The sequence below is a fragment of the Colossoma macropomum genome, unplaced genomic scaffold, assembly GCF_904425465.1.
Source record: "Colossoma macropomum unplaced genomic scaffold, Colossoma_macropomum, whole genome shotgun sequence".
Classification (NCBI taxonomy): Eukaryota; Metazoa; Chordata; class Actinopteri; order Characiformes; family Serrasalmidae; genus Colossoma; species Colossoma macropomum.
In genome coordinates this window covers 180,001-205,837 of record NW_023495217.1, presented here as the reverse complement: position 1 = coordinate 205,837, position 25,837 = coordinate 180,001, and the positions used below count along the sequence as shown (strand labels likewise).

Below are 25,837 nucleotides of genomic sequence, written 5' to 3'. Positions count from 1 at the left end.
TATTAGTAGATTTGTCATAACTTTGTGATTTACTTCATAAGATATACATCTCCATATTGTTTAAACATCTTACTTACATTTTTAAGCTTAATCACAAACAAGATTAAATAGTTTAAGTTAACTTAAACCTGGGCTCCTTAAAACCCTTAAACACCTTTTCCTTACTGCAAAACATGCAGCTGTAAAGTACACAAAAGCTACTGCACAAGTTCTAAAATCAAATAATCAGCTCAGTCAGTGCCGCCCTCAGTGGGAATCATACTGCAGCCCTAAAAACTATTTTGTTTTGGTTCATTCACCCAACATCACACCTGTGGCACTGAACTGTGATGGCCTGTTAGAGCTGATCTTACTTTTGTCTTCAGTTCTACTTCAGTTCTGAGTAGACAGAATCAGCTTCCTCACTGCTTTTCCCTACAGAGAGTAATGACACTGAATTAGCATCAACCAAGAACAAGACAGTATTCTTTTAAGCAACAGCTGCTGCAATTGACTTACACAAGCTGAGAGCATTCGATCTATTAAAACACAGACTGGCATTCTATATGGCATAATTCATAAACCAATACATTCAGACCTTTTCTAATAAACTTACCTTTAACCCTGATTTTTTCCTTCGCCCGTTTGTCTTTCAGATCAATTTCAGCATAAGTCACATCACTGGGTTCAGCTTCTGAATCTGAAAGAAAACAAAAACTATTTTGTTTACTCCATTTCCTTCTGCTTTTGCAATCCTTTTCTAAAAATCTAATCTGCAACCAATCACATACTATAGAATTACTTATACCATAGAATATAGAATAGTAAACATACTGCCCTAATGTACTAGAGACTGAACAAAAGATGGGCACCATAAACTTATATGTTGCCAAAGCTCAAAAATGTATCCATATATGATGAGTAACACCAACATAATAAGGAACAAATATTCTGCAGTAGAGTGAGAAGTAGCTTTCATTATGTATTGTAGCAAACTCTCATACTGGCTTGTGTTCAGCCCAATGAATATTAATATAGATACAGTGCTAAACACTGCTGCAGTCCTTAAAGGGCCCAGATCCTAGAAAACTGAAATATTAAAAAAATGATGTTTTTAAACTGTTGAAAAATGAAACCATAGTGTTCACCCAGTCCATATGTGGAAACCAAGCTGCAAAAATTTTGAATTACTTAATTCTGTGATGCCATAAAACTCAAGGAATTTTCATGTCTACACCTGGTCAACATACAGCAGGTTAGCTCCACCCATTCATGTTGAAAAAGAAGTGCTTCAATCCGCTTTCTGAATTAGGTACAATACAGTGCAATCAATCAGGCCAGAGCTCATTTACAAAGGGAAAAGTTGGAAAGTGTAAAAATGAATGATAAAAGTTTTTGGTACATAAAACCACACAAATTTTAGAAGAGGCCTTTGGGGAAAAATATAATACAAGAAAAATGGCGGATATGGGCCCTTTAAGAAGAATGGGCCTCATTCACCAGCCATTCATTCTTTTTCTTAGGACCTTTCTCAAGAACACATTTAAGAAAAAACTTATGAATATATTGGTGAATGAGGCCCAATATTTGTTGTTTTCATTCTGTACTCCACTCTAGAACACTGAATTTGTCATGAAGCTACGACTATGCAAATGCTGACTTTAAATGGAGCGCATTTATGACTATGCTGAGTGAACAATATAGGAATCGCACAGAGCAATCAGACAAATGAACAAAAGCTTAAATAAAATCATTACATATATGACCCCTAAGAGGCAGTGATCGCATCTGTGACCATAAATGGCAGTGAACTGCCCTCAAGATTATCAAGATTATACCTCAAGGTATCTTTCCTGCTCTTGCAGACTTACAGTATATCACCATTTTCAAGAAAAATGTGTCATTATTTAGATTCCCACAGAGTACATTGTATTTCTAAAACTGAACAATGAGACATTTGAGTTAATAAATAAATAAATAAATAGATAAAGACATACACACACACACATACACACATACATGCATACATACATACATTTAGAGGCACCTTTGCCTTTGGGTTTCTTGCTTTTCTCCTGAATCTGTGAGTAAACTGTATCACTTGGTCCAGACATGACATCATCTATATTTAAAAATAAAATTAAAAAATCATTAATTATTAACAGACAAACAAACAAAAACAGGTTAATTCTAAATAATAGTAGATGTTCCCACATTCAGTGTTAGGTGTTCTTTTAAAATAGTGTACTGGCAGGAGGCACAGGCGCCTGATTTTGAGTAAAAGCAATTTTTTGTTATCTGATGTTAAAATGTGTTGACTATCAAACATTAGCAAACTAAAGTCATTTAAACATGTGTTTTTAATGATATAGGGATGTAATAATGAAGACCAGTGCTACATGGATTGTTTTTAACATTGTGGAAGTTCTGTTGTAAATAATACATTATTTTAACATAATCAGTAATAATCTATAAAAAAATAGCCATTATTGTGACAAAATCCCACAAATGAAAGAATAGTCCAGCTCAAATGATAACAAGAGGATCATTTATTGATTAGCATAAATAAACAATATCTAACAGGAAAATAACAAAAGTTAATAAACCTATTCTTAATAGTTGTTATGCAATCAGTCGTGTAAACATGTGATTTGCGTTCTTGTAGGCTACAGAAACAGCAGAGCCTTCAGCATGTCATATGGATACAGCTGTATAAAGTGCTCTTAAGAAAGGTGAATGCACAACAATAAAGTGGACTAAAGCCAAGTCTAACATGTAGCAGTCTTTTTCAGTCTTGACTTACGCAGATGGAAACCAGCAGCATAAAACTATGGGTGGAAGCAGGTGGGAGTGGGACAACATGTTTAGGCTGCGCATGTGAGCAAGACAAACAGCACCGATTTGCTGTGGGATGAAATCTTACATAAGTGGGACTAAGAAATTGGTCCCGTGCAGACCTCTTGTAAAAAGTGCAGAAGCACATATGTATGTTTGCTCCCTCCCCAATAAAAGTGGGGGTGCACATGCTCCACTTGCTCCATTCTCAGTTGCATATGCTAGCAGGGTCATGCAAGGACATTTCTGGGGGGCCCATGGCTCAAGAGGAAAAAAGTCATTGTGCAATACATGAATTACACTTAATTTAGAGCACACTGCAACCACTCAAATATAAAAGGAAGTATTAGTGTGTCACCATATTTCAGAGAAAATTATATGCAGTTTTACTAGCGGTTTAGAGATCTGGACACCAATCTCCAGTGTACAAGGCAGTAATGCTACTCACTATGCTAAATGCTGTAAACACTGCAGTTGCAGCTCCAATTAAGTGCTCCTCAGAGCCTCACATAATCACTGTTGTTTTCAAATAAAAAATTGGTTTAGTAAGCAGCCCTTACTGCTGTTTCTTTGGTTGTTGTTCAAAATACTTTATGCAATGAGACACTTTCTTTGAGAAATTATTAAATTAAAATTAAACAGGTGTTGTGTTGATATGTGCATCCATAACAGGTTAGAATTACTGAGGCAAAATCATCACAGGTAGCTTGTACTGCACCAGAGGGAGCAACCAAGAACACCTCATTGACAAGAATGCTGAAGAATGACTCAGTCCATATAAAATATACCCTAATTTGTATGCCTCTCGACCAAAAGGACACTTTTACAGTGTGAGGGCAAAAGGGGCAGGAGCTCAAGCTCCCCCCTGTGTGCATGCCTGTGTAGTAGGTAGTACTTACCTTCACTGTGGCTTTTCAAGTGTTTCATCTCAATCTGGGAATTTGTCAGATCATTTGGTGTCACTGCAACATCTAATACAGAAATCAGTTTAGACTCTGACAGCAATTAAACAGAAGCAGATTTCCATCATTGCAGAAACAAAATTCTTACATTTTTTCTTTGGTTTCTTTTTAATAGACAAAGCTTGTGCATAAGTGGCATCACTGGAGTCAGTCGCAGAATCATCTACAACAGAAGACTCTGTTTAGAGAGGCCACTGTGTTCTGTCATTATTAAAGATATCCAATTAAAAAAAAGTATTCAAAATATTGAAATGAGCACATATGTTAATTATTACAAAAACAGAATTCTTACCATTTGTTTTCAGTTTCTTTTTAGTAGACATGACTTGTACATAAGTGGCTTCACTGGAGCCAGCGGCAGAATCATCTACAACAGAAAGTCTCTATTTAGAGAGGCCTCTGTGTTCATTCATTATCAGAGATATTCCATTAAAACAAAAAAGTATTAAACATGTTATATTATTATTTATACAACAGTTAGTTCTGGCCATGCAAGCTGATTGGTTGAGAAGCGTTCTACCTGTGCTGTTATTTCGCCATAACATCACAGGTTTTTTTTACAAACATTGTATCACTCCGCTAAGACACCGTTGCTAAGCAACGAGTTTGACAGCTGTAGGAGACGCTGAGATGACACATTTGACCGACAGCCGATGTGGTCAGACTTTGAAGATGAGACTACACTAAATTCTCAAAAAGTCTTCACCACTGAGCAGCTTTTCAATTGGCAGCTGTGACAGGAGAACACCCAAACAACCGGGAATCAGCCAGAAATAAACCGAATACCTTTTGCTAAACGTGTAGTCTGATCTTCAGAGTCGGACCAAATCGGACTGAGCCATAAAACCGCCGCAATAAAAAACAAAAAAGCTGGTCAGTGGTGATGACAGTTTGGGAATTTAGTGTAAGGAGCTGGAGAACGAACTGCCGGCTGTGCAGCGAGTGAGCGGAGCTCGTTACTGTGATGTAGCAACGAGCTGCTTGTTAAGGAACTATAATTTGGCGGAAGGAATTGCGAACATTAAAACATATTAAATGACACGTTCACGGCCCAATTTACTTAAGCCTTCGGCTCATGCCTGCGTCCACATCACAGCTATGATTTTATTTCGTGATTACACTACCTCTGGTGTTCTATTGCTTAAATATCTTACATGTGATTAAAGATATCCAAAAAATTTAAAATGAGCACATATTTCCATTATTGCAGAGGCACAATTCTTACCTTTTCTCTTTGGTTTCTTTTTAGTAGACATAACTTGTGCATAAGTGGTATCATTGGAACCAGCTACAGAATCATCTAGAACACAAGTCTCTGTTTAGAGAGGCCACTGTGTTCATCAATATCAACGATGTTCAATATTAAAACAAAATGGTATTCAAAACACTGAAATAAGAATGGAATTCCATTATTACAGAAACATAATTCTTACCATTTGTTCTCAGTTTCTTTTTAGTAGACATAACGTGTGCATAAGTGACATCACTGGAGCCAGCGGCAAAATAATCTAGAACAGAAGTCTCTGTTTAGAGAGGCCTCTGTGTTCTTTCATTATCAAAGATATCCAATTTTAAAACAAGTATTCAAAATACTGAAATGAGCTGTACCTGTGGTTGTGTTGGCTGCCACCCCAACATTGCCATAAACATGATCATTACCTTTTGAAAGGAAGATCTTTTTAGTGAGAAGGGTTAACTTGAGTAAAAACTAAATGCTGGTTTATTGTTGATGAAAACTGACCAGGCTGCAGCAGTGTGGATCCTGTATTCTGGCTCTGGCCTGATGTCTGACTGGTGTTCTTCTTATTTCCTGTAAGGAGAGACATAACTTCTGTGCCATCACAGTTTTTTAAGGATAAAAACCATTTGCACTTGTTGAAGCATGAATATGTTGTATTAAAAAGATCTGTTTACTTCACTGTCCTATAAAATGACAGCTATAGAAATATACCACAGACAGAAATGACCTCTCCGTAGGGAGCCTGTGTACACTGCTATATGGTAAAGATAAAGTGCTGATTATCATACCTTTCTTCTTCTTGCAGCAACAAATCAGGCATAGCATAACAATGAGGAACAGGGTCAAACTCAGTGCCACCGCCACCAATATTACTGTTACATGATTAGATCCTAAGACAGAAAGGAATGTGACTTTATACATGAACACTTTACTGTAGCTACAGAAGTAATTAAATAATATGAAATGATTTTCTTACTTCTGACTGAGATCCAGCTCTGTGGTGACTCTCCTTTCTCTGGGTGTTTACAGTGGTAGAGTCCTTCATCTGACTTGGAGACAGTATGGATGGTCATCTCTCCTGTAGTCTGAGTCTGGAGGAGTGATCCATTCTTATAGAATTCAACTGTGAGGTTTGAGGGCTTTGGGTCACGATATAAACAGCGCAGAGTCAGAGGATCTCCCTCAGTCACAGGATGAACAGGACTCTCCAGAATCACAGAACCATCTGTAAGAAAAAGTCAGACCCTGATAATTCGGCAACAATAACCAATTCAGTGGGACCACAGCTATCATCCACATAAATTAAAAAATAAATAAATAATCTGGCTATATGTATGAAATTTTATTAAGTTCATAAAACTTGTTCATAGTCTGTTCTGTACTGGATTTTTTTCTCTTTTTTTTTCTTTTTTTATTTTAGTGCTCTGCATGTAATAGCTAGTTCTTACTAGTTAACCCTACAAAAAGGTATGCTTAAAGCTCATTTTATTACGTAAACTTAATTAAAGTTAAAGTATATTACCCAAGTATACTTTACGTAGTAAATATATTAATACTAATGTACTAGTACTATACTTGTAAAGGTACTATTTCAAACTTCTTTGGACTAAATTGGACCACTTTTTATAAAAGTATACTTTCAAGTACACTGTAGGTGTAAGAGTAGTAAACTTTGAGTACTCAATTAGTTTACATTTAGGTTTTATTTTGTACTAGATTACAAATATACTGTAAACTATACTAAAAGTGAACTTATAGGTACTATTTATGGTGTGGGCAGTACCTGTGGTTGATTGATTTTTTTTGTGGGTTGCCAAGATGGCTGACCATTGAACGGGAAGCAGTGTGGTGTCTTCCTATCAATGGTATCCATCTTTAGAGCCGCAGTATGCACAGGTGTAAATCACTACTGATTAGCTGCTCGTTCACACAGCAAATCTTTCCGGCTCGATTGCACCACAAACTTCCTTTTATTTCATGATCACTTAGGCTAAATCACAAACGGCTCCCTCCTTCCAATGTAGTGCACTATATAGATCTTAAAATAAAGACTTTGGCACCAAAACAGCGCATAATATGTCCAGGATAACACAGAGCCAGATTCAGCCAGATGACACAATTCCCTACAGGACAGTGCATATTGTAAAAGTCCAGACCTCATAACTCAAACAGTGCACTATGTAGGGAGTAAGGAGCCATTAATACTCAGCCACACCCAGTAGACACCAGTCTACTCTCCTACAACGTGATGCTGTTTACGTTGTCTGAACAAGGCTGTTAAGAGATTGCGACAACGTTGCCATTATGTTGTCACAATATTGTCAGATAATGTTGTCATAATGTTGTGACAATGTTGTGGGCACCAAAACAACAGGTTGTCATGATTTAACTGTTTTTTAGGATAGTGTTTAAGGGTTTGTGAAAACTGCCTTGTCACGAAATGCAACATACGGTAGCTACTAGCACCTCGACCACTATGTCACATCATGTCTCTTCTTTAAGTGAACTTACTATAATACCTATAGTTTACTACTTACATATTATTTTTATACTTTATACTACTAGGTTTATATTTAGGTATTATTTTATATACTTCAAATATGCCTTTAATTGTACTGTAAGTGGACTTGAAGTTAACTATTTGAAAATATTTGTTTTCTTTATAAATCAAAATTTTCAAACAAATATTGCACTGGATGTCAAAATATAAGAACATAACAAACATAACAATTTAAATTGACATTCCAGGTCTAAATACACCAAACTCACATCCTGGAAAAAAAATGTCTATAAAATCAGCCAAATGTTCATCTGTTTCTGTGTGGGTTAATAACACTGTGTACATAAAAGATCAGGTTTGGTTTCACCCATGTACTATTTCATCCCAAACTACAGGCTACAAATATACTTAACCCTTACATGTAAGACAAGAATACTTAAATATAATTTTAAATATGTAAATATACTTTTTTGTATACTTGTCAGTATAAACCAAACATACTTTTATAAACCAAGTATAATTTTATTTAGTATATAGCTGATAAGTACACAAAAGGTAAACTGAAAGAATACTCACTTATTTTAGTTTAAAAATATATATACTAATAGCACACATGTATAAACTTCTTTTTTGTACAGGGGAAAAATGACTTACTGATTGGTGGTGCAACAAAATTAGCAAAAGGATAGTCTGAAGTGAACTTACTACTTAATAAAGACTTTATGTACAAACTTAAATTCAAATCTATGCAAAACTGGTGCAACCCAGTCTAGGATTAGAATAATGTAGACTCACTGTGCACTGTGATGTTGACAGGATTACTGCTCTCTCCAGATTCAGACTCACACCAGTACATGCCAGTGTGGGATGTGTAGAGGGAGCTGATGTTGCATGTAGATCCTGTAACTGATCCCCAGCCTGATGAACAATCTGACACCTTCTCACTGTGTGTGTATCGTCTCACTCTCCATCCAGTAGAGTTACTCTGTCCCTCACAGCTCAGTGAGAGAGAGTCAGTAATAAAGTGTTGAGTTCTGCTGGGACTGACCACCAGAGAGACTGGATGAGACACACCTAAAAAATACAGAGAAGACACACAGTGTTCTGTAGCATGCTCCTAAAGACTGGCAAAAGCAATGCTACACAAAGTAACCTTTCATTCATATTAAAATAGTTTTAACACAGTGCACACGAACACCAACCAGCCACTTCATTAAAACCACATCCTTGCATCTACACTCACTGTCCATTTTATTAGCTCCACTTACTATAGAGGTTCACTCTGTAGTTCTACAATTACAGACTGTAGTCCATCTGTTTCTATGCATACATTAGTACCCCCTTTTACTCTGTTCTTCAAAGACCAAGACCTCCACAGAGCACGTATTATTTGTGTGGTGAATCATTCTCAGCACTGCAGTGACACTGACGTGACCAGTTAGTGTGTGGTGTGCTGGTCTGATTGGATCAGACACAGCAGTGCTGCTGGAGTTTTTAATCACCTCAGTGTCACTGCTGGACTGAGAATAGTTCACCAACCAAAAGTATCCAGCCAACAGCGTCCTGTGGGCAACGTGCTGTGACCACTGATGAAGGACTAGAGGATGACCAACACAAACTGTGCAGCAGCAGATGAGCTATCGTCTCTGACTTTACATCTACAAGGTGAACCAACAATGCAGGTGTGTCTGACACACTAACATGCCACCACCATGTCAGTGTCGCTGCAGTGCTGTGAATGATCCACCTCCCAAATAATACCTGCTCTGTGGGGGTCCTGGTCATTGAGGAACAGAGTGAAAAAGGGTTAACAAAGTATGCAGAGAAACAGATGGACTACAGTCTGTTAATGTTGAAATACAGAGTGCACCTCTATAGTCAGTGAAGCTGATAAAATGAAGCTGATAAAGTGCACAAACAAGATAGCTGGCTGGTCAGTGTGTATATTGAAACATGTATACAGTATATATTTCCTCACAAGTCATCCACAGTGCACTATTAGAAGAAAGACTCTGAAAACTCTTCTATTCAAAATTCAAAACGCTAAAAATGGTGCAGTGAATTGGTAAATTTTTCCACTGTATATTAACTAAAGTCCTTTGTATGGATTAGAAACACTATCTGGAGAACTGGAGGCACCAGGATTATGATTCAGGGCTTGATTTAAGGGGGAGTTGGGAGGGTCTTTCTTCATTGATCGGCTAAACGCAATGTGGCAGTTGCATTCATTTGCGTAAAGTTAAATTCTGCTGAAAGTTTTTGCTGTGAGGCGAGGCAGATTTTGCACACTGCCAAACATCATACACCGCACGATGCACCAGAGCTCTCCATTGAAATGAATAAGATGCGGCTGGGCAAAGTTGCAAGTGAATGTGTGCCGTTTTACTCACCAGTCGTGTTCATCCAGAGAGCATCACTGTAGTTAGTGTAGTATACTGGGTTTCCTCTCCCAGCTCTGCACCAGTACTGTCCTCCATCAGAGACACTAACTGAGCTGATGCTGTAGGAGTGTGTTTCAGTCTTGATCTCATTCTCAGGGTTCTGTGTGTGTTTGGACCAGTAAAACTTCCACCCAGCAGACTGATTCAGCTCACAGTACAGAAACACTGGATTTCCTAACACTGTAGCTCCTGTATGGCTTGATGTGAGTTCAGGTTTAGGTTTTTCTGCAGTTGGAGATGAAGCACACAGTTCAGACTACGAAGAGTTCACACACTGATCTCTTTACTACAGTCTTTACTACAGTAATTACTGACCTTCAACAGAGAGACCCACACTATACTGTGATGACAGTGGCCCCAGCTAAACATTTAGCAAAACTCACACTGGCCTACATGTGCATGTGCACATGTGCTCCTACAAGACTGAAATCTTAATTTCATATTAAAGTAACTCACACACTACATCTTCACACCTGTGTTTCAGCCATTGGTATAAGGAATCAGAGTACAGCAGACCAAAAGAAAAGTCTTACAAAAGCCCTAGAACTAAAATACCACAGGCTCATGATGAGATATAATTTACTGCAAATGCAACTGCTGTGTCTGCACATAAATGACAAAGAAATCAGTTATTAGAAAGAAAACTGACTGTTTGCAAAATTCTGAGAAATCCCCACCTCCCTCGGTTATTATTGCTATATCCACCAAACTTTCAGTACAGACCACCTGGTGGTATCCATTGCCAGTGTTACAGGTAACATATTACAAAGTAACACAGTACAACAATGTGATTACTTTTCCTTGTAACAAAGTAGTGTAACACACTGCAGTTTAAATCCTTGTATTCATATTACAATTACTGACTTAGTCCGTACGTCACTCATACATCTATAAGTATACAAAATGCTGTGCTTGACCCTTTTAAATCATACATTGTCTCTGTATTCATTATCCATGCCTGTCCTTGTACGCAATTTGCATGCATGCTATATGTATCAGCTGACTGGTTGGTTTATTGTAAATATGAGCAGAGCAGTGTCAGTGCAGGAAGTGCACTAACCTCAACAAACAATTTGTTGATGCATTTAATCAAACTAACGTGAAACTGATTGTTAAAATCACAAAGCTGAACAACAGAGAACCCAAACATCACTGAAACAGGCCAAACTTGATTCTCATTCAGAGACAGCTCTGTAAGCTACGGTTTCTCTTGGCTACTTTCTCTGTTTTTAAACAGCATCAACTGTTCAGGATTTTATTCAAGTCTAACTGTCTGTGTCTAGTTAATATAAAGGGACAGTGACGGGCATTTAATAAGACATTTACTGTGACACATGTAGTTTCTGGAAACTATGTTTACATGAATCAAACCAGGGAAATCGTTTAGTCACACTAGGACAAATGTCTACTAAGGAGAAGTACCGGATGCTTCCCCTTGAGATGAGCTATTGCTAAAGCTAACATAGGAACTAATCAGAGCAACGTCAGATCTCAAGGACTTGTTGTCTTTCACATGAGGTCTTTCAGCACTCTTTAATGAAACAATACAAAAAATGGCACAAGCACATTAATATTTATATACACATTGGCCCTTATTCATCAGGGATGTGTACAGTCAAATCTGACTGTATAATGAGCGCATATAAATTTTAGCAACAGTTTTGTTATTCATCAGTTCCATCTTTGGTGTATATGATCAAACTCATGTCATGGTAGGATTGTGGGTATATTTGAGTGTAATACTTTAACAGCCTGAAAATAATGCTTGATTTGTAATTAACTAAACAAAACTATTAGCAGTATCATCTGTAATACTGAGAACAAGAATAAAAACAGAAAATAACAATAATACTAATAATTTGTGCACATGGCAGCCCAGGATAAAAGTGGATGCAGTTCTTTTACATGTATATTGGTGTAAACAAATTCTGCCATTATTACATGTTTCATTTAAGACAAATTACACTGTGCTTTTGCTTTATACTACTGACACCACCCAAAAAATGATAACAGAAGCAATAATACAGCGTTTTCATATTTTTCAAATGTGAGCCTGTACAGTGCTGTTTAATCTGATTGGTTTATTAAGATGTCAGCAGCTCAGTTAAGAAAAGCCAACTATTTAGTTTAATACTCTGAACATTTGTGTATAATACTATTCATCATCAGGCATCACTTTACATTTTTAGGAAACACAGTAGATAGAGGTTAAAGGTTAGTTTATATAGAGCCAGCATAAGTCTGTCAATAGTTTTGATATCGAGCTGTGAGTGTGAATTTCCACACAGTGTAATCTAAAACTTTCTCAGCTTCAGGAATGAAATAAAAGCACCATCCTCCAGATGATCAGGACAGCATTTCCTTTCTTAATAATTCTGACTAATTTATTATCAGGACTGTTCTCAGTGCACGTTTGCTTTGAGGAGTTCTATCAATTTTTTTTTCCTTTGCTTGATGGAGAAAGGAAGGCTTAGTGAAGACTGTGATTAACTGAGAGGCGTATCAATCACAATCTTGCAAATTGTTAAAGTTGAAATTCTTGGTAACACTTTATAATAACATTCATTTATAAAGCATTTATAAGCTTTTAATTCATAATTAACTAATCATGAACTAATGATACATTTAGAGCTATAAATCATTAAATAATATATATACACACAACACTTTATAAGACACCTATAAGCTCTTACTTCATGATTAACAAATGATGAATAGCTCTGGAATTCAGTAGTTATTCATCAGTTATGTATATACTATAATAAACATTCATATGTTAGTAGCATATTTACATAGTTCAAAGTTTAGGTGTTCTTTAGCCAAAAAACCTTTCAAAATAAAACATCTATCAACTTCTTCATGATTTACTAATCATGAACTAATCAAGTATTTAAGCGTTGTTCTTAATTGTTTTATACATTAATGGCAGTGGTGACATTTGAGCAATACAGTCTAAAATGTGTCCTCTTTACAAGATTTATAATGGCCCATATATAATAATATGTAGAACTGTCATCACACCTCCCTGGAGAACTCCTTATTCTCTGTCTGCGTATGTATGAAGACCTGGTGTTGTTGATGACTGTTTCCCGTTACTGCAAACCTGTCATGCAGGTTTCTCCACTACAGCATCTGGACGATTTGATCCTTCCTCTCTAGGATGGTCACCTAAATGCTTGTCCAGTGCCTTGTGATCTCAAGGCTTGATTACAGTCAGGCCCTTCCAAGTGATCAAAAGGTTTACTTTATCACCCCACTGCTGCGTTCTTTTCACTGGTGTCCAGTAACTGTTCACATCAGATTTAAACTCTGACACCTGCCTACAAAGCCAAAAAATGGACCAGCTCCTTCCTACCTGATGACCTATAGCAGTTTAAGCTTCAAGTATAGCCCAGCTTGACCCAGGACACATGAAAGACAAACATCAAGACTCTTCCATTGGAGCCCATGTGGTGGAACAAACTTCCACTGAACAGCAGAATTCCTCACCATCTTCAAATGGCGACTGAAGATCCATCTTTAGACTCCAGACTCTACTTACAGTAGCAGGGATATATTTTCTGAGTGGACAACAAAGCATTTTTCTCTCAATAAGTGCTTTGCTATATGCAATAAATGTAACTGAAATATATTTGCTACTATTTCATAACTAATGACTGACAAATCAGGATGTTTTTCACTTTTAGTGAATGTACTGCATATGCATTTACAAAAGAAAAAAATTAAATTAAATTAAATTAAAAAATAAAATCTTCACAAATCAAAGCTGCTAATTCAACGTGCCTTTTGTGAACCACAGTAAGATTCATTAAAACCTTTTGGGCCTACAAATGATTTGTTAAACATTAACAAACAGTATAGTGACTTCCTTACTCATGTTTTATAAATGACCTGTTCATTACATCTAAATTATTTGCAACATTTTTGCAGCCCCTAATCTAAAGTGGAAACTATTCTGTACTTATGAATATCTAAAATTGCCTATAAGTCATTTACAAACTAAAGTCCTTTTGTTAAGTCATTTATACATTAATTGGTCAACATTTATGAAACTTTTTGCAGCCCCTAATCTAAAGTGGAAACAAAAAAACAATGTATAGACATTTACTCAGGCTGTTTACTCAGTAATATTGCTAGTATTAAGTATGAGCTGGCACACAAATTCTTGATTTTATTCAACCATAAAATACAATTTATCAAAAGAGAAAAAGTGAGTTGTTCGAATTTTTATTCCATATAATAAACAAATTTGAGTTAATGTTTTGTAATAGCTATTTGCTAAACATTTAAAAGTAGTATTTACTTTTTTGACAAACAAGACATGACAATTTGTAGTGCAAATTAATTCATAACATTTGACATATTTGAAATTCCTTCAACCTTAACTATATTGTAACTTGTCCTGCATGAACATTAGTGCACTGTGATTGACTGTGTAATGCCTGTAGCCAAGCTGAGGTAGAGCCAGCCAGTAGGCACACCACTCATCACTTAGGATAGTGGATCCCCTCCTTGAGTGAGGAGTGGCATGAGTTCCCCTCTGGACCTCCGCTCGACGAGGCGAAGAACTGGCTTTCTTTGATTTGTGTCCGCAACTTTCACACCAAGCATGCCCAACACCCACTTCTTCCTCCTCCATCCCCAGCCATCCGTCCTCTTCCATACTAAGTTAGATAAAAAGGAAAGCAGTATCACATTAACTGCTTACATGGCTATGTCCTGCCACCCAGTCCCATCTTCTGTTACAAAATAATAAAAATTAAGAAATACTTATGGTTCTTATGGTTAATGAATAATAAGCCAGGATAGATATTAACCTCTTAAACTGCAAAAGCTTGTATATGACACTTTAGTTTCTTACTCTCATAATTACATAATATCTTAGCCTTTTAGGTAATGCTTTACCGAAGGGCAGCCTTCATAAAGCTGCATGACAACCTCCATTAGTCTTTCATGACAACAAACATAAACCCACATAAACATTTATAAAGGCTCTAACCAGCATTAATTGTTATAAAGGCTGCTTTTTCAACAATTTATTTGCCGTCTTCTGGAAGTACCTGGGTTGAGAAATGTGCCAGGATCTGCTAACCCTAGAAAGTGATTCAATGGCCAACATTAAAATGTCCTATGAGTTCTATGATGTGTTTTAAGAATTGCATGTGAAATAGAATAACTGTGGAAAAGATATGACAACACTAAAACATCAGTTGTCATAACATGTTATGTTATTTCACACAGAAAGTGAAATGTCATTACATGATGCTGACATAAATCTGTACATTGCGTATTCATTACGTCAACTTTGAACTTGACAGAACCAGCCTTTATGACAACCAACACTTGTGATAAACCTTTATAAATGTAAGTTAATGTCAGTCATAAGAGACTTGTGTAGGATGTCACTTAACCTTAAACACTGCCTTTCAGTAAAATGTTACCACCTGATACATATAACCAACAAATTCATCATTGTTACTTGGCAATAAATCTTAAGATTAATAGCTAACTAAAAGGCCTGCAAGGGTTAATTTTTTCAATTTAATTATTACTACTAACAAAGGAAGGAAAGGAAGAAAACTATGAAGAAATTAAGAAATGTATGTCCATTCAACATCATCAAGACTATACAAAATGCTATACTCATATTAAAATATACCTGCCTTTCTTTTATGTCTGAAGTGACTCTCGTCTATAACAATGAACTGCCTGCATCCTCCAATATGCTGTCCTTTTCTTCTTCTGGGTTTTTCCACTGACATCACACAAGCCTCTCTCACCTTTTTGACCATTTTTGACAGAGTTGCTGAACTCTCTGCTATTTCATCAGCTATCATGTCGATTTGGCGTAAACGCAGACCTTGAGAAAACCTGTAGGCACATAATGATAGAAAACTTTTTAATTGTTTTTAACACCTCACCAAGACTCTGATTACATGAATTTAAGTTGTAAAGTGCAGCATTTCATGCAGTACATGGATACCTAAAAATGGAACTGGACAAAGATGTTTGAAGTGCTTTTGTTCACCTGAAATGTTTGCTTTGCTTCATTTTAAACAAAGAACATATTTCACTTAAACATAACAAGTAAACTTGCTCATTAGCACAAGAAGTGCCTTTATAGGCTGCACTGTAAACATATTTTTACAGGGCAGAAACACAGTCTTTGCACATTCTGAATAAGAATAATATTTAGTATTTGGTAATATTAAACTCAAGTGCAAAGTTCAAGTTCAAATGGCCACCCCACCCACACCTGTAATATGCAGCAATAGAATGCTGTTGCTAAGACCTAGTAAACCTGTATGTGTAAGCTGCTTTCACCTGTACACAAATTCCATCCATTTGAAGAGACACTTTGGAACGACTAAACGCAGAGTTGTGCCTGACAGATCTCTTTACTTGTTGTCCCCTGTGGAGCCCGTTGACACCTCCTGCATGGATAAGAATTATATTTATGTCCAAGGTGTATTTAAGGTCAAAGGTATTTAGGATAGTCATGATCAATTCCAACACTAAATTACTATTCATTGTACAGATGGGTGATATGGCAAAAACATACTACCACAACACTTCAAGAAGTTTATGATTTCTGACATCTGATAAGTTAGAACAGACAATGTAGTTTCACTTTTAAAAGATGTGATCAAAAACTATTCCAATTATTTGTATTGAACATTTCACACTGTGCTGCACTAAATCAATTAAACAGGACTAATGATGCTCTCTTTGTGATCAGCATGCAGCTGGAGAATATCTTAAAATACTGTAACATGCACGTAAGCTCAGAAAAGCATACTTTAACATATTGTGACATAATTTATTGCAATAAATACTGTCATATTGCCAAACTCTAATTCAGTGTTTCACACCTTTAAATGCATTTCAAAGCATGAACTGCATAAAGGTATTTGATCAAAACTTCTAATTACACTAACAAATACAAAATCTATTTCAGCTAATAATATTGACTTTCTGTAATGGCTCTTTGTTAAGCTATAGTTTTTCTTCTGCCAACTAAACTTATTTTAGATAACTTAGGTTAACTTAGGGTCTGTTGTGTTACATTAACTTACGTAAAAAAGCGTAACGTGACTTACCATTCATAGCAGTCCGAGCAGTCGCTGACTTTGAGCTTCATCTTGTGGTGATCATCTTGTAGTAGTTTCTTCTTTTGGAGCCACTTTATTCATTTTAAATGTTTTCTTTTTGATTTCTTGCCCTCGATCAGTTTCCTCACTTTTTTTCTCAAAATACAACATTTTGGCGCAATTATAACCGGAATACAAGTAAACTATTAAAGTGAAGGTGGAACTTTGGTGGACGAGTTGAGTTTATTCAGGTCTGCACCAGGGGGCGCAACAACACGCTGCTGCATGGAGAAGTGTCGCGGCGACGGAGTTAAACAGCCACTTCAACTCGCTCCAGCAGAGCTCAAAGGGGAAATCCAGGCAAAACGTCGTCGTCAACAAAGACAAACAAGACAACAAGGATGGAGAGGATGGCGCAGGTAAGTGGCGTTAATGTAATGATGCAGCCAGCTAGCTGCCTGCTGGCTATAAACGAACATCAGCAAATGTCGCTAGTTAAGGTTCGCGCCTGTTCCTGGGGCACTTGGCTGTCGTTAGCGAGTTAGTTCGCTGTCTGTATCGCATGTTTTTAACATTCTCGGTCGAATTTCAGCTTTTCAGCTTTGTTGGAGTCTGTAAGAGTAAAGCTATGTTAGCCAACTAGTGAGCTAGTACGGGTTTGCTCTGAACATCGCTGGAGAAAGTATAGCGAATGATGTCTGATCATCGCTCCCACGATCGTTTTAGGAGCCTCTCAGTCAGTATTTCAGTCAGTCAGCTTTCTCCTGCGCAGCTCCGTGGCTGTTGGGCTAACATTAGCTACTATTCTGTTGATGCTATCTTGTTAGGACTTGTGAGGGATGTGTAACGCACAGAAATAGTTTATAACATTTATCCTTTCAGGTCTCAGTAAATAGAGAATCAGCAAAAAAGTAGTTTGTTCTTGAGAAATGTTAACATCACATTACGTTTTGAAACAGCCCACTGTGTGTAAGGATTGCACTGATACAATATCAACACAGTCTCAGCAACAAGATTAATTTCTTTGATTCTTTGAAAATATTGCAGGCCCCCTATTAGCCCCACCTTGAAAAAACAACAGATTCTGCTGGCTGAAGCAGAGAAGAATGAAGAGGCTATGTCAAACACAGTTGCTGACCTGAAAGAAGAAAGGGACAGTCTTCTAAAACAATTAGCCAAATGTAAGTATTTTTATTAATAGAGGTGCAATGTAGCTATGTAGTCTTATTAACCTTTTAGTGCTCCTGCAGCAAAATAATTGTATCTGTGGTTAATTCCTACCACTTCACACAACAATGAATGTTTTAAGTTTTGCTGCAGTTTGCGTCTATTTAAAGTAATGGCCGTTGACAGTAATGCATCAGTAGCACAGTTTTACATTTGCCACACAGAATGATGCAGACCAGCAGAGAAAATTGCAAAATGACATACAGTTTGAGTGTGTAGTTAATCATAATTCTGTGTATTTGGGCATTTATGGTTATGACTCATTTACAAAACTGCTTATTTATTTACACTCATTTTGTGGCAAGATGTTTGATCTGATTGCTACATTTTTTTTTTTGGCTGATTGAGGAATACACAATGCCCCCATTTACACCTGGGACCTCATTTGGTCTTAAAATGGTCGTATGTGAAAATTCACCTGAAAGTAGTGATTTATAAAGCGGAATTTCAACATGAAAGACTATGCGCATTGACGCAGGTTTCCAACCAGACGTATATCTGTGCTTTTGGCAATCATAAGGGAAATGAGGGAAAAGCATGAGGGTAAAAATTACTGTGTGGCACAACCACATTTACCTATCTGCTCAATAGGTTTTTACCTCGTAAAAAAAATCTAGCCTGCATCATTAAAACCACACGTTTATTTGACAAAATAATAAGTCACTAATGGTTGACAGTTAACATGTCATCAGATACTTGCTATATTTGCATTTCTGTAGTGGTCAGCAACAAACTCTCACCAAAGATCAAAAAGTCCCACAACAAAAATGTCATTAATGTAAACTTATTAATGTTAAATTGCTCAGTGACATAGGTCTGCAGCTTTGTTGCGTCGTTATAAGTTTAAATTCAAGTCGGGATCAAAAAGGTACATTCGTCAAATTTTTTGTTTGAGACAAATTTTAGCCATATGTTACACGAGTGTACATACATCCATCTCTCCAAGACACATTAAATGATAAAAGCCCCTCCCAGTATTATGATGGAGCTCTCTCTGCTGTTTTGTTTCAAGGGTAGACTCCACCCTCTGAGCTGCCACCACTTAACAGATCCTTTGATGCTCCTTCAGTTCAGCTCTTAACAAGAGTTTTTCCTCTGGGTTTAATTCTGTAGCCTACTTTGACAGACTTTGGTTAAGGATGTTGTCATAAATATAGCTCCAGTTTAGTTACTTTGCCCTGTCATTAGTCAGCATCTCACTAGAGTGTATTGCAATTCTGTGCACATGATTTATGGCAGACATCACTAATACAGGAGGCTAAGGAGGCTAATTACCCCCACACAGACACGCCTTGCTTATATTTTAAGAATACTCTGTGTTTGTCCAGGTTTTATGTATGTATGTATGTATGTATGTATGTATATATATGCATGCATATACATATACATGTATGAATGGCTAAGTGAGTAAAAGTTGACCTGATTTCCAAAAGGCATAAAGGTAAAGATGACACATTCTTAAATATTTAAAACAGGGTTACCTTTTATTTCCATCTTTTACAGCTTTAAAATAAAATAATAAAAATCAAAGAGCCTGAAGCCAAAGTTTGAGCACCATGTGTGGTCAGTACTTAGTAACACCTCCTTTGGCAAGTGTCGTGCTTTTTGTAGCCAGCTAATAATGTTTTAATTCTTATGGGGATCTTGGGGTTTTTTGCCCATTCTTCCTACCAAAAGGCTTGTAGTTCTGTGAGATTCTTGGGTCGTCTTGCATGCACTGCTCTTTCGAGGTCTGTTCACAGATTTTTGAGGGTCATAGCAAAACCTTTGCTATCTTCTTGTAGCATTCTCCTGCTTTGAGGGCATGAATTGTTTGAATTTTTTGAGTGCTAGGCAGCTGCTTAGAGAAGCCCATGGTTGCTGATAGTTGAGACAAGGGTTGAGGATTTATAAAGCTTTGAAATATGCATTACCTGGCCTTTATGATGATTGTGAACGAGTTATGGCCCTAACAAGCTAATTAAGGTCTGAGACCTTGGTAAAACTTATCTGAGAGCTTAAATCTCTTGCGGTGCCCAAACTTTTGCATGGTGCTCCTTTCCATTTTTTCCCACTCCAGTTGTACAAAACAAAAATAATACAGTGATCTTGCTAAAAGATGTTATTGTTTTTTTTAATTTATGCCTTTTGGAGATCAGCTTTATGTCGGTCTATTTTATTAGTACTGGAATCATTTGCAAAAGAAAGATCTGTTATTTCTCTTCTCATGTCTCATTGATGTTTGGTTTGTTTGATATTAGACCAGAAGAAAGATCAGAAAGGTGACACAGCAGAGGAAGATTTGATTGATCTTTGTGGGGACCAAGACTCAGAGTGGTCTGACTCATCTTCATCCACTACATCATCCTCTTCTACATCAACCTCAAGTTCCTCTGATGAGCGGAGAAAGAAAGGAAAGAAACACAAGTGCTGCCACAAGAAAAAGCTCAAGAGAAATAAGAGCAAAAAAGAAAAAGAAGGAAAGATGCAACAATTTAGACAGAGAGAGAAATGAAACCACAACTAACCCATAGACATATTTAATATTCTACCTGCTGTGAAACAGGTGTTCATAAATCTGAGTGGAGTCTTTGGGGTCTATGTCTATGAGTTGAGCCTTGAGTCAAAGGTAAAAGCCTACTAAAAACCTGCCTAAAATAATGGGCCTTCCATTATACAAAAATATTACAATGTTTAAAAAAGAAAGACAACACAATTTGAAACAGATGGTTAGTCTGCAGTTTATATGGTATGTAAGCTTGCAAACATTTCTGCTATATCAGTTTTTTTCTAACAAAGGGCACATTTTTAAAGCTGTGTCAAAGCAGACAATGCTGTGAGGTGCAGGAGAACAACACTGAAGTAATGTCTGCCCAAGACTGTATCAGTTAGCAAAACTGAAGGGCAAAGACTAGATTAGATTTGAAATATTTTATTCATTTACTGCATTAAGGTTAGCGGTTCAAATCAGTTTCAGTTCTCTAGCAGAAAACTCACAAGTCGTAAGTCTTAAGTTTTAAATCAGTCGGGAGTCGCTGACTAGAGTCCTGCTGTATTAAATGAAATAAGATTAAGGGACTGATGGAAAATTAAGGGAATATTTCAGTTGATTTGTTTGTTTCTCTGTAGTAAGAAATCCTCAGTAGGCTGTAAGAAGATACAGAAAGATTTTGCAGCAGTACAGGAGGGGGAAAAATCTTCATGCTGCCTACAAGGCTGTTGGTGTAGATAGAAACACTGTAGTGGCCAATGCTCCCATTGCAGAGCTTGCTATTGTGGCACGTCAAGAGTACAGTAAGCTGTTGGAGGGTTACTCGCGTCAAGAAAAATTGCAGGCGTTTGCAAAGAAGTGCATGGATCTCTTAAACAATGATGCGCAGTTGTTGACCACTGTGGAAATGTACAAAAAGAAAAACAAACTTTTACCTTTAATGAAAAGAAAATAAGAAGGTTGTTTTTTCATTTGCTACAACTGCCAACACTCTTGAATTAGGAGTTAGATGTTGTGCATAATAGAAAAAGTCAAATTAGCACTTTTAGAGAACATTTGCTTTGGTAAGAACCCTCTGTGTTTTGTTTTAAATTTTTTTTCAAAGAGAAAGTAAAAATACTGTGTTTGTTACAGAGTAAAATAACTACAGCGAGATTATTCAGTTGTTTTTTTTTGGTTTATTCAATAAAGTTCTAACTACTCTGTTATCTCCTTTTGAGGTTTCTCAGTGATTTTAAGGTCCTAAAGTCAAAAGGCAGGTAAAAAATTGTATACCAGCTTATGCTCAATAGTTACATTGAGTAAATGTCTATACATTGTTTTTTGTTTCCACTTTAGATTAGGGGCTGCAAAATGTTTCGTAAATGTTGACCAATTAATGTATAAATGACTTAACAAAAGGACTTTAGTTTGTAAATGACTTATAAGCAATTTTAGATATTCATAAGTACAGAATAGTTTCCTCTTTAGATTAGGGGCTGCAAAAATGCTGCAAATAATTTATATGTAATGAACAGGTCATTTATAAAACATGAGTAAGGAAGTCACTACTGTTTGTTAATGTTTAACAAATCAATTGTAGGCCCAAAATTTTTTAATGGATCTTACTGTGGTTCACAAAAGGCACGTTGAATTAGCAGCTTTGATTTGTGAAGATTTTTTAATTTAATGTTGTTTTGGTTTTTTTTTAAAGTAAATAACATCCTGATTTGTCGATCATTAGTTATGAAACAGTAGCTTATATATTTAAATTACATTTATTGCATATAGCAAAAGCACTTATTGAGAGAAAAATGCTTTCTTGACAGGTTTGCAGTGACGGGAAACAGTCATCAACAACACCAGGTCTTCATACATATGCAGACAGAGAATAAGGAGTTCTCCAGGGAGGTGTGATGACAGTTCTACATATTATTATATATGGGCCATTATAAATCTTGTAAAGAGGACACATTGTAGACTGTATTGATCAAATGCCACCACTGCCATTAATGTATAGAACAAAGAAGAACAACTCTTAAATACTTGATTAGTTCATGATTAGTAAATCATGAAGTAGAAGTTTATAGATGTTTTATTTTGAAAGTTTTTTTTGGCTAAAGAACACCCAAACTTTAAAGTATGTAAATATGCTACTAACATATGAATTTTTATTATAGTATGTACATAACTGATGAATAACTTAAGTGTCTTATAAAGTGTTGTTAATATATTAATTAATGATGTATAGCTCTAAATACATCATTAGTTCATAATTAGTTAATTATGAATTAAAAGCTTATAAATGCTTTATAAATGAACATTATTATAAAAAGTGTTACCAGCAAAGGAAACATTAAATATGAACATAAAGATGCAGTTATTACCAAAGACAGCCTTGATATACTGTACTGTGTCTGTTGTATATCCATCAATGATCTAATTTTGCACACATCAAATTATATTATCTCTTTCTTTATAATGAGGATGTAAAAGCAGTAATGTTACCTTCCACTGTAAGAGTAACAGTATCACTGTGTTGTGATGAGGGTCTGTTATCTCTCTCTCCTCTACACCAGTACTGATCCTGATCTGCTGCTGATCTGATGGTGAAGGTGTTTGTCTGAGACTGATAGACTGCAGTTCTGCTGCTGCCTTTATACCACTGATATCTCCAGTTACTGTAAGACTCTATCTCACACTTCAGAGTGACTGACTCTCCAGTGAACACAGGACTCCATTTGGGTTCTACAGTCAGTGTAGCTCTGGGTAAAGCTGTGAGAACAGAGGAGAGGAGAGAAAAAAGTAATTAGTGTAAAATGTTCAGAGATTTAACATCACATTTAAAAAAGTAAGCATTCTTATCTAGAGAATTTATTTTTGGAGATTTTCTGATAATATTTTTTGATTATTTCAGAAAGAAACTTTAAAGAACAAAACATTTGTGACATTCCAGAAACTACTTATCAAAATATAAATACTGCAATTTAAAATGTATATTTCATGAACACAATATTGACTAACATCAGTTTTTAAAACAATGTATGATGTTGGTAATGGCAATCTACTTTAGCAAAATGTAAAATATAGTTATGAACTCACCCTTTACAGTGAGTGTAACAGAGTTACTGTACTGTGATAATGTTGGTCTGTAATGTCGCACTCCTATACACTGATACTGATCTCCATTATTCACAGCATCTTCTCTGATGGTGAGAGTGTCTTTGTTTACAGTGTAATACACAGACCGAGACACTGGAGTCCGTCTACGCCATGTATCCTGTTTATACCACTGATATGTCCATCCATCATAAGTGATAATCTCACACTTCAGAGTGACTGACTCTCCTCTGAACACAGGACTGTCTGGTTTTACTGTCAGTGTAGATTTGGGTAGATCTACAGAAAGAAGAGAACAGCAGTGCAGATTCAGAGTATTTGGAGTCACTACAATAATGCAAGTTTCCAGTCTGGGTGTTTGATGCCTCCTGCTCTGCACAATTTGGTGTTTTCCTGTTTACACTCTTCAGCTCACTAAGGGCTTGTTAATTAGTTGAGTAGATGGATCAGTCAGAGCAGGGGTTCTCCAGGAACAGTTAAGAACCACTGCGTTAATGAAAAATAAATAAATAAACCAAACATCTGGTCTCATCTGTGTTGCTGTGATACTGAGGTTAATGAACACTGAAGAGATGATCAAACTCACCTGATACAGTCAGTGTAACAGCATCACTGGTGTGTGAGTAGCGTGATGTTCCTCTCACTGTTCCTCTACAGGTGTATTTTCCTCTGTGAGACTCTGTAACAGAGCTGATACTGTACTGCTGTTCATTACTGACAGGAGTGTCTGAATCATCTTTAAACCAGCTGTACTGCCAGTTAGAGACACCTTCTCCCTGTATGACACATCTGAGAGTGACGGTCTCTCCTATAAACACCTGTTCATCAGGTTGTATGGACAACACAGCTTTTGGTCTCTCTGTGAAAACAAAATAAAATAAACTCAGAACAATTAATTCTGATTTAGTTTTTTCATATCTATACACAAATTAAGGAAGGATTTTTTTAAACAGTAGCACACAGAACACATCTCCACACTGTTCACTGCACTAAAAGATTGTTTTCTTAGATAAACATATTCATTTATTACTAGTAATGTTGCTTTAAAAATAAACTCCTGAAGTGCATGAGGCCCAGTACAGCTTTAGACTGGTACAGCTGCTTTCCGATGTACTGCAGGTGCTAAAGTCATCTTCAAAAGTGGTGTAACTGAAAGAGCAGCACCACACACTGTCACCGGGGCAGCACTCCTCTTGTCACTCATTGAAATTATATTTTCTAAGTTGTACTGTCTTCGCCCACCCCGTCTCGTCTCCAGGCTTTTTATCTTATTGTTCTGGTTTATAACATTAGGTTTTGAAAAGGTACAAATATGTACTTTTCACCTGAGACAAACTTATTTCAGGTACACAATTCGACAGTAAAACCACTGTTGTACCTTTGAGGTATATTCACATTGTTTGTACCTTGATGAATGAAAAACCTGAAGTACCTGCACTCAACCTTTATTTCTAACAGTGCAGAATAGTTGAACTAACACAGTAACTAAAATGAAATAATATAGTAAATATGACTAATCAATATAGTAAATAAGATTAACTGATGTACTAAGATTAACTAATAAAATAACTAAGATCAAAAAATATAACATATGAACTAATGCGGTAACTAATGTTAACAAATGAAGAAACTAAGATTAACTAAAATTTTAATCATTATTAACTAATGCATTAACTAGATTTACTAATATAATAACTAGTAATCAGAATTCACTAATAAAATAAATATGAATTAATATGGCAATTAACATGAACTAATTTCATAGTTAATATTAATTAATATAATGCAGTAACATCAACTAAAATAGTAATTAAGACTTAAATATAATAACTAAAAATAACTAATATAGTAATAAAGATCCACCAATATAAAAACTAATATGACATAATATGGTAATGAACAATAATGAATATATTAAGATTTAATAAGTAATATGTAGTAATATGGTAACTGACATTAACTAAAATAGTAATTAAGATGTACTCATATAATA

At 36.2% G+C, this 25,837-nt stretch overlaps 1 protein-coding gene across 1 annotated transcript in view; it reads right to left on the bottom strand.

The window, feature by feature from the left end:
• Nucleotides 1-367: 367 nt before the first annotated feature.
• Nucleotides 368-25,837, bottom strand: part of LOC118801191 (immunoglobulin superfamily member 1-like) — a 105,329-nt gene continuing 79,859 nt past the window's right edge. The window contains exons 15-33 of the mRNA XM_036561365.1: nt 24,431-24,703; nt 23,827-24,123; nt 23,233-23,499; nt 20,578-20,647; nt 14,380-14,621; nt 9,907-10,182; nt 8,312-8,590; nt 5,993-6,241; nt 5,805-5,906; nt 5,518-5,586; nt 5,385-5,435; nt 5,210-5,284; nt 5,002-5,076; nt 4,069-4,143; nt 3,865-3,939; nt 3,714-3,785; nt 2,015-2,101; nt 596-679; nt 368-414 (exon numbers count right to left, since the gene is read on the bottom strand). Coding sequence (XP_036417258.1) covers nt 368-414; nt 596-679; nt 2,015-2,101; nt 3,714-3,785; nt 3,865-3,939; nt 4,069-4,143; nt 5,002-5,076; nt 5,210-5,284; nt 5,385-5,435; nt 5,518-5,586; nt 5,805-5,906; nt 5,993-6,241; nt 8,312-8,590; nt 9,907-10,182; nt 14,380-14,621; nt 20,578-20,647; nt 23,233-23,499; nt 23,827-24,123; nt 24,431-24,703 — 2,765 coding nt within the window. The remainder of the gene's footprint in view (nt 415-595; nt 680-2,014; nt 2,102-3,713; nt 3,786-3,864; nt 3,940-4,068; nt 4,144-5,001; nt 5,077-5,209; nt 5,285-5,384; nt 5,436-5,517; nt 5,587-5,804; nt 5,907-5,992; nt 6,242-8,311; nt 8,591-9,906; nt 10,183-14,379; nt 14,622-20,577; nt 20,648-23,232; nt 23,500-23,826; nt 24,124-24,430; nt 24,704-25,837) is intronic.